The sequence below is a fragment of the Quercus lobata genome, chromosome 6, assembly GCF_001633185.2.
Source record: "Quercus lobata isolate SW786 chromosome 6, ValleyOak3.0 Primary Assembly, whole genome shotgun sequence".
NCBI lineage: Eukaryota > Viridiplantae > Streptophyta > Magnoliopsida > Fagales > Fagaceae > Quercus > Quercus lobata.
This window is the reverse complement of record NC_044909.1, coordinates 838400-851575: the sequence shown is the minus strand read 5'-3', so window position 1 is coordinate 851575 and position 13176 is coordinate 838400. Positions and strand designations below refer to the sequence as shown.

At 37.5% G+C, this 13176-nt stretch overlaps 2 protein-coding genes across 2 annotated transcripts; one reads left to right on the top strand and one right to left on the bottom strand.

Moving 5' to 3' along the window:
- Positions 1-6773: 6773 nt before the first annotated feature.
- LOC115994587 lies at positions 6774-8219 on the bottom strand. The gene has a single exon (XM_031118788.1). The coding sequence runs from the start codon at positions 8217-8219 to the stop codon at positions 6774-6776; it is 1446 nt and encodes a 481-aa protein (XP_030974648.1).
- A 1892-nt stretch (positions 8220-10111) lies between these two features.
- On the top strand, positions 10112-13117 carry LOC115993933 (stem-specific protein TSJT1). The gene is made up of 4 exons (XM_031117936.1): positions 10112-10467; positions 11791-12031; positions 12157-12277; positions 12653-13117. The coding sequence occupies exons 1-4, from the start codon at positions 10268-10270 to the stop codon at positions 12841-12843; spliced, it is 753 nt and encodes a 250-aa protein (XP_030973796.1). The 5' UTR covers positions 10112-10267; the 3' UTR covers positions 12844-13117.
- The last annotated feature ends 59 nt before the right edge of the window (positions 13118-13176 follow it).

Sequence of the window (13176 nt, the reverse complement as noted above, 5' to 3'; positions counted from 1 at the left end):
GGTTTCGGGCTTTAGGACTCTCAATAGACATCAAGTGTTGCTCGGTGGCAGTATTTTTAAAGGCATTATTGAGGTATTTCATGGACTGAACTCCGAACATAGTTGGACTCCGAGAAGCCTTTAATCGGGAATCTGCTCCCCGAGCAATATTGGTTGGGCTTACTATGGGAGTTGCGCCATCCCTATGGCCCATGGGCCTGTTGGTGGTGGGCCGACCACCATACAACTATATTTCTTCTTCTTGTTCTTCTTCTTCTTCTTTTAAAATCAATAGTTATAATGGGAGAGGGTGAGATTAAAACCATTATGTCTCCATTAGAAACACTAGAAGATACCAATTTGTTAAACTACAAGATTCTTAGGTTACCCTATAATTCATTTTGTTGTCTTTCCAAATGTAAACTATTATTAGACATGTCAAACAAGATTATACTTGTGCTGAGGCTAGTTTCAATCAGTTTTGTTGGCCTTAAAAAAAAAAATGGTATTCAATTGCTCACTGCATCTGTGTAAGATTGGAAAATAAATTCCCTTGCATATATTCGGGAAAAATAAAATAAACAACTAATAAAATTGTATTTGAAACTTTTAATCTTCTAATAAGATATATTCATTTAAAAATTTGGAAAGGGTATGCACATATAAGAGTATAGAAATCAGAAATTTATTGTTGAAATTTTATATATTTGTTTAACCTAATTGTTTACAAAATCTGATGAACGAGTAGAAGCATGCTTCCCATTAAAAAAGAAAAAAAGAAAAAGTAGAAGCATGCTTAGTTGAACACTTGGACTCCTGTTGAGTCTATTCAAAAATAACAGTAGCTTTTAACTTTATTGAAAGCCATGAACATTGCCATTGTGAATATTCTGAACATTCCAACTGCAACAGTACTATATAATGATAAGAGAAATTTAAAGGACACAATAAATTTTACAAATTTTAACCTAAAAAATTAGAATTGAAACAACATATTTTTTATATAAATGTCATTTTATTGATACCAATCACAGTTTAAGAGCATTAGCATTGGAAAATGCTAATGCTATTCTATTTTACCATTCTAAAAACTCACTTTATCATTATACCATCTTATTTTACAATACCTCCACATCCCAAACTTCTATTTTCCTCTTTTACTCATTAAAATAATATATTTATAAAATAAAATAATATATATCAAAATTATATCTTCTCTCCCATCTCTCTCTGCTCTCTCATTTTCAGCTCTCTTCCCTCTGTTTCTCCAAAAAAAAAAAAAAAAAGCTCTCTTCCCTCTGTAACTTCCGCCAGAGGCTTCCTTTCTGGAGAGGTGGTGAAATAGTCCAAAAATAACCATCAACTCAAACACCCAAAACTTCATAGATCAACCAAAAACGTATCAATCAACAAAACCCACAAACAAAAAATCCTGAATTTCACAACTCGGCTTCAATAAAACCCAAAACGTCATGGGTCGTGGATCGTGGCTCGTACTCGCACTACTCCGGTTGTGGATCGTGGGTCGTGGATCGCGAATTCGTGATATGGGTTATGGGTGGTTGTGCTCTATGGTGCTGGGTTGCGGGTGGCTGTGCTCTGTAGTCGTGGATTGTTGGTTGTGCTGGGTTGCGAATTCGTGATATGGGTTGCGGGTTGCAGGTGCTCGTGGATCGTTGGCTGTGTTGGGTTGCGAATTCGTGATATGGGTTGCGGGTTGCGGGTGGGGTGCTCGTGGATCGTTGGCTATGCTGGGTTGCGAATTCGTGATATGGGTTGCGGGTTGCAGGTGCTAGTAGATCGTTGGTTGTGCTGGGTTGCGAATTCGTGATATGGGTTGCGGGTGGGGTGCTCGTGGATCGTTGGCTGTGCTGGGTTGTGAATTCGTGATATGGGTTGCGGGTGGTCGTGGATCGTTGGCTGTGCTCTGTGGTGCTGGGTTGTGGGTGGCTGTTTCGATTTTTGGGTTGGCGTGATATGGTGCTGGGTGGCTGTTTCACCGTGGTGTTGGTTTTTGGTTCAGCGATGGAGAGACAGAGATGAGAGAGAGACGAGAGATGAGAGACAGAGGAGAGAGAGTCAGATAAAATATTATTATTTTTTTACAATACTTGCTACAGTGCAATTCTATGTTTAGAATTGCACTGTAGCAGTATTGCAAAAAAATTTGCAATTCTGCTGTTTAGCATTCTCCAATGCAAATGGTTTTGGAGCTTAAAATTTCAAATTTCTCTTAGATTTGGTATTAGCATTCTCCAATGCTAATGCTCTAACAGTTTAACATGTCACCAACCTTTAACAGTTTAACCCATGGGATTACTTACACTTTTTTTTTTTTAATTTATTATTTCGGCCACTTTTTCTTTATGCCTCTACTTTCTCAAACTACTATTCTTATTCTATATTAAACAGTGAGTTCTGTGACCACCGCCACATGACACGCCAGCTTCTTTTGATAGGATAAGCTCTATCTTTCTGTAATCAAACTTGCTGTATTTTTTTATTTTTTTTATTTATTTTTGAAACCAAACTGAAACTTGCTGTATTTTTTTTTTTTTTGAGACCAAACTGAATACTTTCATTCATAAGTAAATAGGATTATACACTGAAGAAAACAGAGCGCAGGCTACATAGAAACAGAGCATAACAAAAAACAAAGAAAAAGCAACAACATAGACCACGGTACACAGGCAAACATTACACCATTCCTTCAGCTCTTGCCATTTCTTCAATCCAGACCGGTAAATTTGAAATCCAGACCTGTTCCTCAGCAGAAAGTTTTGCAAGCTGTGCAAGCTCGTGGGCTATTTTGTTGCCCTCCCTACTAATATGTCTGATTCTTGCCTCCTGGAAGCTTGGAACAAATTGCAGACAGCTTTTCACAATGTGGCCAATCACACTTCTTACTTCCTTACCCTCAATAGCTTGAATTGTCTGCAATGAGTCCCCTTCAAAAATGGTTCTTTCCAACCCCATGTTTTTAGCTAAGATCATTCCTTGTTCCATAGCTATTGCTTCTGTTTCCTCCACAGCTGTTCGACCCGATAGAGGAAGGCTTTTTGCTGCTACCACCTTTCTTTCCCAATCTCTAATTACCACACCCACTCCAGAATGGCCATCAACAGAGGGAACAGCCCCATCTACATTTATTTTGAAGAAACCCACAGGAGGAGGAGTCCATTCTTTCTCACTTCTCTGAGGACTATTTAACTCCCAGCCCTTTTTTCCTTTTGACTCCTTTATCATTTGGATTGCTGTCTCCCAAATGTGATCCTCAAACACACCATTTCCTTCATGAACAATTTGGTTCCTATTATACCAAATCATCCAAGCAACACCAAAAAAGATCTCCAAATCCCTCTGTGTTCCCTTTTCTAGCAAACATAAGGCCAAGTCCACAATCTCCATTTTGGCATCATTCAAACAGATTGGGCATTCTTCCCATTTGCTCCACACTCTTTTAGCAGCTTCACAGTAGATGATTGCATGCTCAGTTGACTCAGGTTCCCCACAACAAACAGGGCAGGTAGGATCCACTTGAATTCCTCTATTACTCATATTTAACATAGATGGGATGGCCTTCATGCAAAGTCTCCAAGCAAAAACTCTCACTTTGGCCGGAATGTTTAAGTGCCACATCTTTTTCCAAAGTGGGCCACATACATCTCCCACTGAGGATTCACCTCTTTCATGCTTTTCTACAACTTCCTTAGCCAAAAAATAAGCACTTTTCACCGTGAAAATTCCTTTTTTATTTCCCACCCATATTAGTTGATCCTCCTGTGGGCAGTGAGGGATTGGGATGCTTAGGATTTTCTCCACTTCAAAACCAAGAAAGACTCTATCAAGAATGTCTTTTCTCCATCTTCTAGTATCTTGATCAATCAAGGCCGATACCATGGGGAAATCTCCAAAATCTTTCCTTGGGGAAATGACTTTATAAGTCGTTGGGGTTGGTAACCACCTATCATCCCATATATGGATTGTCTTCCCATTTCCTACTCTCCATCTTGTTCCTTTTTGTAGAATCTCTATGCTCTTATGAATGCTTCTCCAAGCATAAGATGGGTTGTTGCCTATGCTTGCATTTAAAACATCCCCATTGGGAAAATACCTTGCTTTATACATGCGCGCCATAAGCGATGTGGGATTTTCCAACATCCTTCATCCCTGCTTTGCCAACATAGCCAAATTGAATGCATAAAGATCCCGGAACCCCATTCCCCCTTCTGACTTTGAATTACACATTCTTGACTAGCTAACCCACGCCATTTTTGATTCTTGATTCTTCTGCCCCCACCAAAAGTTCCTCATCATCCCCTCAATGTCTTCACAAAGCCCTTTGGGAAGTAAAAAACACCACATTGTGTACGTGGGGACAGCCTGAGCAACCGCTTTAATAAGGATTTCTCTTCCTCCAATCGATAGCAATTTCTCCTTCCAACCGATCATCTTTTTCCCCACTCTCTCCCTGACTTCATTGAATATTTGTTTCTTTGATCTCCCAATCATCGAAGGTAGGCCCAAATACTTCTCTGGCTGTACATTCTGCATTGAACCCAGCACATTCTTCACCCTTTCTCTTGTTTCTTCCTTAGTATTTTTACTAAAAAAAACCAATGACTTTTCTGTATTTACTTTTTGGCCTGCTGCTTCCTCGTATTTATGCAGAATTGTGCATAGCTCTCTGCTTTCTTGCTCCGATGCCTTGCAATAGACCACACTATCATCGGCAAATAAGAGATGGGTAATTTTTGGGCTGCCCCTACATATAGAGATACCAGAGATCTGCCTTCTCTTTTCTGCCTCCACAATCAAAGCCGTTAGTCCTTTTGTACATAACAAAAACATGTAGGGAGTTAAGGGATCACCCTGGCGTAGCCCCCTTGTAGGGGTAATACAGCCATGAGCCTCACCATTTATGAGAATAGAATAGGAAACAGAGTTTATACAGCTCATAATCAAATTAATCCATTTATTATCAAAGCCCATTTTTGACATAATTTTTTCAAGAAAGCACCATTCCACTCTGTCATAGGCTTTACTCATATCTAATTTAATAGCCATATACCCCTCTTTCCCATCCTTTCTTTTCTTTAGATAATGCATTATTTCAAAAGCAACCAAGACATTGTCAGTAATGAGTCTACCAGGGACAAAAGCACTTTGGCTTTCAGAGATGATTGAGGGGAGAAATGGTTTCAGCCTATTTGCAAGAATCTTTGACACAATTTTATATGAAACATTACAAAGGCTTATCGGTCGGAATTCACTTATCTTTGTTGGATTTTTTATTTTAGGAATAAGAGCTATATTTGTCTTGTTAAGCTCAGCTATAGGGGCATTGAAGTTAAGAATATTAAGAGTAGTTTTTATCACATCATCCCCAATTATATCCCAATACTTTTGATAAAAGATAGCAGACATACCGTCCGGGCCCGGTGCTTTTGTTGGGTGCATTTGTCGGATAGCTTGAAGAACCTCCTCCTTCTAGAATTCTTTAGTTAAGTCTTCATTCATCTCCCTGGTCACTCTTCTCGGTATCAAATCTGCTACTTCCATTGCTCTGGTTGGGAATGAAGTAGAGTACAGCTCTTTGAAGTAACTCACAGCAATATTTGCTATGTCTGTTTTCTCTTCGCACCAATTCCCTTCTCCATTCAACAAGCCCCTGATTTCATTCTTCTTCCTTCTCTGAGATGCTTTGTAGTGGAAATATTTTGTGTTTCTATCACCAAGGGTCAGCCATTGGATTCTGGATCTTTGATTCCACTTGACTTCTTCATCATCTAACATTTCATTTATTTCCTTCCTTATTGCATTAATTTCTTCTCCCCTACTTCCATCCCTGTCAGTCTGGATTAGATCTTGCAATTTCTTTCTCTTCTCTTTTATCATTCTAGCATCATGCCTAAGGTCTGAATTGTTCCATCTTGTTAAGCCCCCAGCACACATTCTCAGACCCTCAGCAAAATCACTTGCTGTTTGAAAACCTGAATGAAACTTCCAGGCATCTTGAATTATCTCCTTGCATTTATCGTGTCTAACCCATGCTGCCTCAAATTGGAATCTTCTCTTTCCCCTTCCTTGGATATTTCTTTGGTTAGTTAAAACCAGAGCACAGTGATCTGAGGTTGAATCCACTACATGGAGGACCCTAGTATCTTTGTAATGATCTTTCCAATCTGTTGTAGCCAGCACCCTATCAAGTCTTAGTCGAATTCTTTCCCCAGCTGACCTTTGGTTACACCAAGTAAACTCTGGGCCCTCATATCCAAGGTCCATAAAACCACAATCATTTACTGCTCTTCTAAAACCCTCCATCTGCTGTTGGGGTCTCTTTGGACCTCCCCATTTCTCAAAATTTGATAAAATTTCGTTAAAATCCCCCAAACAAACCCATGGTATCTGAAATTGAGCATTTAGAAAATGTAGTAACTCCCAAGACTCCTTCCTTCGATTTGTATCCGGATTTCCATAGAACCCTGTGATTCTCCAATTGAAGCCAGATGTAGGATCAGTCACTACTGCATCTATATGATACCTAGTATAACTTTTTAACTCCACAGATAGTTCCCTTTCCCATAACATGGCTATTCCACCACTTCTTCCTTTGCTAGGAACAATTACTCCATTTAATAAGCCAGTCTTCACCATTATTCTCCTCATCCTACTTATTCCAGCTTTTGTCTCCATCAAGAATACCAACTTGGGGCACCATCGTTGCACCATATCGTGCAACGCTCGAACTGACCGAGGGTTCCCCAGCCCCCGGCAGTTCCAGCTTAAGGTATTCATGGCTCCCGGCGGTGCTGCTCTGCAGACACCGCCGATAGCTCAAGTGGGATTGTGTTACTACCACACAACTTTTTCTGCCTTCCTCCATCAACCATTTCCTCATCTGCCCAGAGAGTTCTCTTTACTCCTATTATATTACTAGCTGCATCCCTTCCCAATTCAAACTCTTTGTTCTGACCACGGGCTAGCTTCTTCAGTTTGCCCTTTTTTTTCTGTGTTTTATTTTCCACATCACTATTTTCCTTTTCTAGACTAAGCCCAATATCCATTTTAACTGGGCTATTAACTTCCTGAAACTCTATATTTTTTCCTTCTACCCGGCCCATGTGGGTTATCCCACTTACCCTATTTTCACATCCTACTGTTGACATAAAGGTTTGGGCCGGCCCCATATTTTGGTTATTTTCTTTACCCTTTTCACCGTGGATATATTCCTTTTTTTTCCTTGCTTCTGTCTCATCATGTCTACTATTTTGAATTTGAAATTGAAATTGACATACCTCTTGCGTGGCGTGCTCACCTTCCTCTGACGTCATTGAAACAGTACTTCCTCTTTTTGCATTTCCAAGGTTATCCCCGGATTGTGCACCGCCACGGGAATAGGAGTAGCCCCCGTCTTCCGCCCCAAACTGCATCCTTTCTTGCATTGCCGTGTCATCAACTTGCTGGTTTAGAGGACTCCTTCTTTGTTCTTCTTTTGCCGATTTTGCTTTTCCTCCACCTTGAGCCCTTAACCATTCACCATATTGCAGAGCTTGATTTTGTTGGCCACTTTTCTTGCAATGTCGCTCATCATGCCCCATTACTCCACATCTGAAGCAGAAAACCGACAGCCTTTCATACCGAAATTGGATGCAAAAACTTTCCCCCTCTGGACTAGCAACCTTTCCACATCTTCTTAGGGGTTTTTCCAACGGAAGATTCACCTTCACTCTCATGAACTTGGCTTGCTCTGACATCCATGATCTTGTATCTACTGTCATAAAAATCCCCAAATTACTGCCTATCTCCTTTCCTATCTTCTCTGTCATCATATCAAAAGGCAAACCCCAAATTTGTACCCAAAAAGGAGAGTGGGTAAAAGAAATATTACTTGCCGTCATTCCCCTCTCCCATCTTTTGAGCAATAGAAGGTTATTTTCAAAGTTCCATGGCCCGTTTGTTTCAACCCACCTTAGCTGATATTCATTGGCAAACTTGAATTGAAGGATATCACTTCCGACTTCCACAATCTTTAAATCCTGGCCAATCTTCCAAGCAGTCCTTAGAGTATTCTTCAGAGCACGAAGGTTTTGCTTTCTGTCCGTCAACAGCTTCCCCATCAAACTCTGAGAACACTCCTCTATTACCTGTGCTCTGCCTTCTTCCGAAACTGAGATCTGCAACTCTTCTTCTTTCGTTAGCTGCATGTTCTTCAAAACATCTATCAGCTCTTTCTCCATGATTCTGATCCTTACCGTGAAATTTGGATCCTTTTAAAGAATTTAGGCCACCTAATCAGAACTAAAAGTTCCGAAATAGGGCCTTAGAGATCGTTCCTATCAAGGAAAAGGAAAGAACACTCGAGAACAGTAAAAGAAAGCACTCGAGAGAGGAAGCACTCCAACGTGGGAGAGAGAAAAGTATTTTTAATGAAGACTTTTCACGAAACTTGCTGTATTTGTACGATTAAGACCATGGATTAAAAATACACAAAAAAAAGACCATAGGTAAACTCACTTCTACAACACCCCTTTCTTTCTTTCTTTCTTTCTTTTTTGGTGATTTAGTCAACTAATACATTGAATTACGTGTATTAGGATTAGGTTCATGTTCATGTAAGTATTTTTAAAGGGCAGCACACCGGAAACTGCAATGACGTGTGTTGATATCCAATTAATTAATGACTACTTACACTTAATTATTTTAAATTTTGCGTGTGCTATGTAATTATTCTTTTGTGTGATTTAAAATATTAAGTGAAAATTCATATAATTTGTTGTGCTGTGAACTTGCTAATTTATTGTACACGGTTGAATTATTTAATTATCTTTTGAACTCCGGGGCCTACACCATGTAATTTAAGGGTAGATAACATGGATTAGATTCCATCCATTTTGAATAAAAGAACAAAATTCATTTCATCATTCAAATTAAATCTTACATCATTCAATATTATATAGAGCGCTAAATATAAAAATCAAAATACAAAATAGGAACATTGGTGTTTTATATATTTAATAGCTTACAAATCAAGATTTAAAATATAGCGTAAAAAAAGAGAGAGAAAAAGAAAAAGAAAAAGGAAAAGAGAGAATAAAAACATACTATTTCTCTTTGATTAATACTCCAACAATTTCCCAAAACTAAATGAATGTGTCAAAGATAACTAATTTTTTAATAAGAATAGGTAAAGTGAGGAAATGAGGATGATAGCAGAGCGATACAAAGTTAGATTATAGATATTTATTCCTTGTAGGTTAGAAGTGAGACAAAACGGAAGCATTTTATTATATACATAATAAGAAGGTGGCATCACTTCCTTATATCCAAAAAAAAAATGATAAAATTTGTTTTTTTTTTTTTTTTAGAAGATAAAATTTGTTTTTTAATTACTCTAGTTCACTTCAAATTGTTGCTCCTATATTTTATTTTAAGATGTCTCAAAATTTTGTCAAATTTTTAAAATTAAAGGCTATTTATTAATTGAGTTTCTTATTATACACCTACCAAACACAAACATTTTGAACTATAAACTTTTTTATGAGAATTTTGTTTAATGGTAACTTTCGAAATTTTTATCTTTTTAATTAAGAGACAAGATAATATATAATGTTTATCTTAAAAAGTTGGGTTTTCTAAAAAGGCCAATAATTTGTAAGGAAGGTAGTATTTTTTTAGTTTGTGCTAAAGATTGACACTCAAGTGTATAAAATTTACTACATAGGGAAATTTATGTTATAAAAAAAGTATGAAAAATTATAATATCCCAAATATTACTCAAACTTAAATAAAAGCAATATTAGCATAGGAATAGTGTCCTAAGAAAGTATACCCAATTAACGCAACAAAATAATAGAGTATACTAATATTTATCGATAGAAGATGCTAGAGAGCTCTCTCAAAAAATGAAAATTAAAAAAAAAGAATGGCGGAGCGAAAAAATTACTATTTTACAAACCGACTTCAAAAATAAAAATAAAAATAAATTTTAGTGATGTTGGTCCGTGTGAAACCGCAGAGTCGGTATTACTATCATTCGTGGATAAGATAAGAATCTTCTATCAAAAAAGGAAAAAAAGAAAAAAAAAAAAAAAAAGATAAGAATCGAGGCCAAGGGCAAAATAGGGAACCAAAAGGTTTCGTTTCAGAAAAAGACAAAATGCTGTATTATAACCACTCAGTCACCAAGTCTTTTCTCTTGCCTCCTCCAATTGCAAAAACTAGAAACTGCAAAAGCACTCTCTTCTCTTCTTTTTCTGTGTGTGAACTCTGATCAAAGAAAGCGAAAATGCTGGCTGTTTTTGACAAATCTGTGGCCAAGAGTCCCGAGGCTCTTCAGAGTCCTCAATCGGGATCGGTCTCGACTTTGAAAGATGGGTTTTTGGCCAACCACTTTGGCTCTCTCCACCCTGGCTCAGTCACTGTCAACCTCGCCTCTTCGGGCCTCATTGCCTACTCGCTCCAAAATAAGAACCCACTCCTACCCAGGTATTCTACAATCCCATTTCTCTTACGCACCAAGAAACTGAAAATATGGTATATCCATCTTGTGTTTTTTCTTGGTTTTATGATTTTTGGGTTGTTCTGATCTTGGTGATTCTTGGGTCTGTTTGGTTTTTGGCGAGAAATGGTAGGAAAAAAGAAAGGAAAGTTGGGGGTTTTTTATCATAGGATCTTGGATTTTATGTTGGGTTTGTTTTACTTTGTTTGGTTTATCATTAGTTACAAAATGACAATTACCTTTTTTGACTGATGTTTGGTGATCTTTAAACTATTGTTTTTTAATTTTTGGATGGATTAGATAGGATTTGAACCTATGGCATCTATTCTATGATGATCGCTTGCTCTTTATAATTAGGCCAAGATATACCGATTGATTTTAGTGTAGGCAGGATTCGAACCAGGACTCTTATTCAATGACAAGGGATGAGATAACTGGAATCCACTTAGAAAAACCTAAGTTTTAGCCTTTTAGGTTATTACTTCATGGATCTAGGTGTCCTTGATCACTGTGAGTTGTGGCTGCAAGTGTTAATGCTTCGTTTGGTGTCTAAGAATATTAGGAAAGAATCACAATCTTGAGGGGTTTGCTTTGAATTTGCTGTTGTTAGATTTTGTGTCTAGAACTTTTGGCAAACAGGGCCCGCCTGCATTCTTTACAACATCAATCTCTTGTTTGATCAGTGTTTCTATCATCAGAGTTATTCAATCAAATTTTAATTCTGAATGTTTTGAGAGTTATATGTGTGTGTATTTTATGGGTCGTGTTTGTCTTAATGGCATATAATTCAAATGTAAAGATTTTATTTTGTGTTCAGTTTCATGTCTCAATAATGATTTTGATATGAGACAACGGATTGATTTAACTCTTAGGCTATAGTCATTTTTGTTTTTCTAATATGTTTGCAATTCTTTAGAACATTTTTGAATGTCCAATGGAATTAAATTATTCTATGAATGTTCTACACAACATTTAAATTGACAAACATTTCTTTTCTGGAGGTTTTAAGGGCTCCTTTTTTTCTTGCACAAGATATTATTTGCATATTGTGGTTTCTTGTTAACTATGCTTTTGTTGGTGTTGTGGCTTCTATGTTATTTTGTAATTTGGACATTCTAAAACAGTGTTTTGGTTTCACATCCCATTGAAGAACCACATGTATAATTTCTGCTGGACTTCTGTTGATCTTGTTTTCCAGTGTTATTTTTTCACTGCATCTAAGTTTTTGGTCTTTATCTTGACGATCTCTTTTTTCAGTTTTTTGTTGGCACATAAAATTAATTTCTGATATTAACAAATCATACTGTCAGATTGTTTGCAGTGGTCGACGACATTTTCTGCTTGTTTCAAGGTCACATTGAAAATGTTGCGCAGCTTAAGCAACAATATGGATTGAACAAAACCGCAAATGAGGTGGTCATTATTATAGAAGCTTACAGAACTCTGCGAGATAGAGGCCCTTATCCTGCCGACCAGGTTGTGAGAGATATCCATGGGAAGTTTGCATTTATTCTCTATGATAGCTCTTCAAAAACCGCATTTATAGCTACTGTGAGTATATTGTTCTTCCTAAAATGATTTGCTCCATGTTTTGGGCACCTCTTAATTCTATCTTGTTTCTTTGTAATGATCATCATTTGCTTTACTGGAGCTAATTCTACTTTCATCTTATGCAGGATGCTGATGTAAGTGTTCCCTTCTTCTGGGGTACTGATTCTGAAGGCCATCTTGTTCTTTCAGATGAGGCAGAAATTGTGAAGAAGGGCTGTGGGAAATCTTTTGCACCATTTCCTAAAGGTATATGTTTTAACATGTTAGGGAAATGGTTGCCCTCATGGAGTGGTTATTTAGGATGCTTTTTGCTTTTCTTAATGATCCAGATGTCAAATTTTTTGGTTTTAAAATATGGGGGATAAAAGCTTATGTGAGCTTTAGGTATGTGGGTGATATCAAATTGCTATAGCAAGAACAAGCTTCAAAATCTACTTTCTAATCGACTGATTTTCCCATTTATCGACCACATTGGTTTAAAAAAAATTAGGACTTGTTTTGATTTTGTGTAATTATTAGCATGAACTTCCAGATACTAATACTATAGTCTATCTGTTTGATATTACTTCATGAGCATGACTACTAGCTTGCTGATTTCTCTATTTCTGTTGTTTTCCAAAGGATGCTTCTTCACATCGTCTGGAGGCTTGAGGAGTTATGAACACCCCCTTAATGAGGTGAAGCCTGTGCCAAGGGTGGACAGTTCTGGTCAGGTGTGTGGTGTAACTTTCACCGTGGATGAAGAGTCGAAGAGGGAAACTGTCGGCATGCCAAGAGTTGGAAGTGCTGCCAACTGGTCATCTAACTACTGATATCGTTATAGTTTCCTTTTACAGCATGGCTGTCATTATTATTGGGCCGTGCTTTTGATCTCTTTTCCTCATCATACTACTCTCATCTTGAATGGCTTGAAAGCATTTTAATGGTGCTTAGCTTTATATCCTTTTTAGTACTACCAAAACTAAGACATGATTTTATGCTGCTGTACATGTTGCGTAATGTCAAACTAAGCCAGGATCTCATGTTTGATACAAGAAATAATATGATTGCTCTTTAAGACTGATATTGTGGTAGATTTCTATTTGATATATTTCTCTATTTTTATCGCTTCTTGAATCAGGCTGTGATGATGATAATAATTACGG

Excerpts from the sequence above, each read along its gene's own strand:
- LOC115994587 (XM_031118788.1), bottom strand. The coding sequence starts at position 8,219 with ATGGAGAAAGAGCTGATAGATGTTTTGAAGAACATGCAGCTAACGAAA.
- LOC115993933 (XM_031117936.1), top strand. The coding sequence starts at position 10,268 with ATGCTGGCTGTTTTTGACAAATCTGTGGCCAAGAGTCCCGAGGCTCTT. Across the intron at positions 10,468-11,790 it reads AAGAACCCACTCCTACCCAG|ATTGTTTGCAGTGGTCGACG; the intron begins GTATTCTACAAT and ends TCATACTGTCAG. Across the intron at positions 12,032-12,156 it reads AAACCGCATTTATAGCTACT|GATGCTGATGTAAGTGTTCC; the intron begins GTGAGTATATTG and ends CATCTTATGCAG.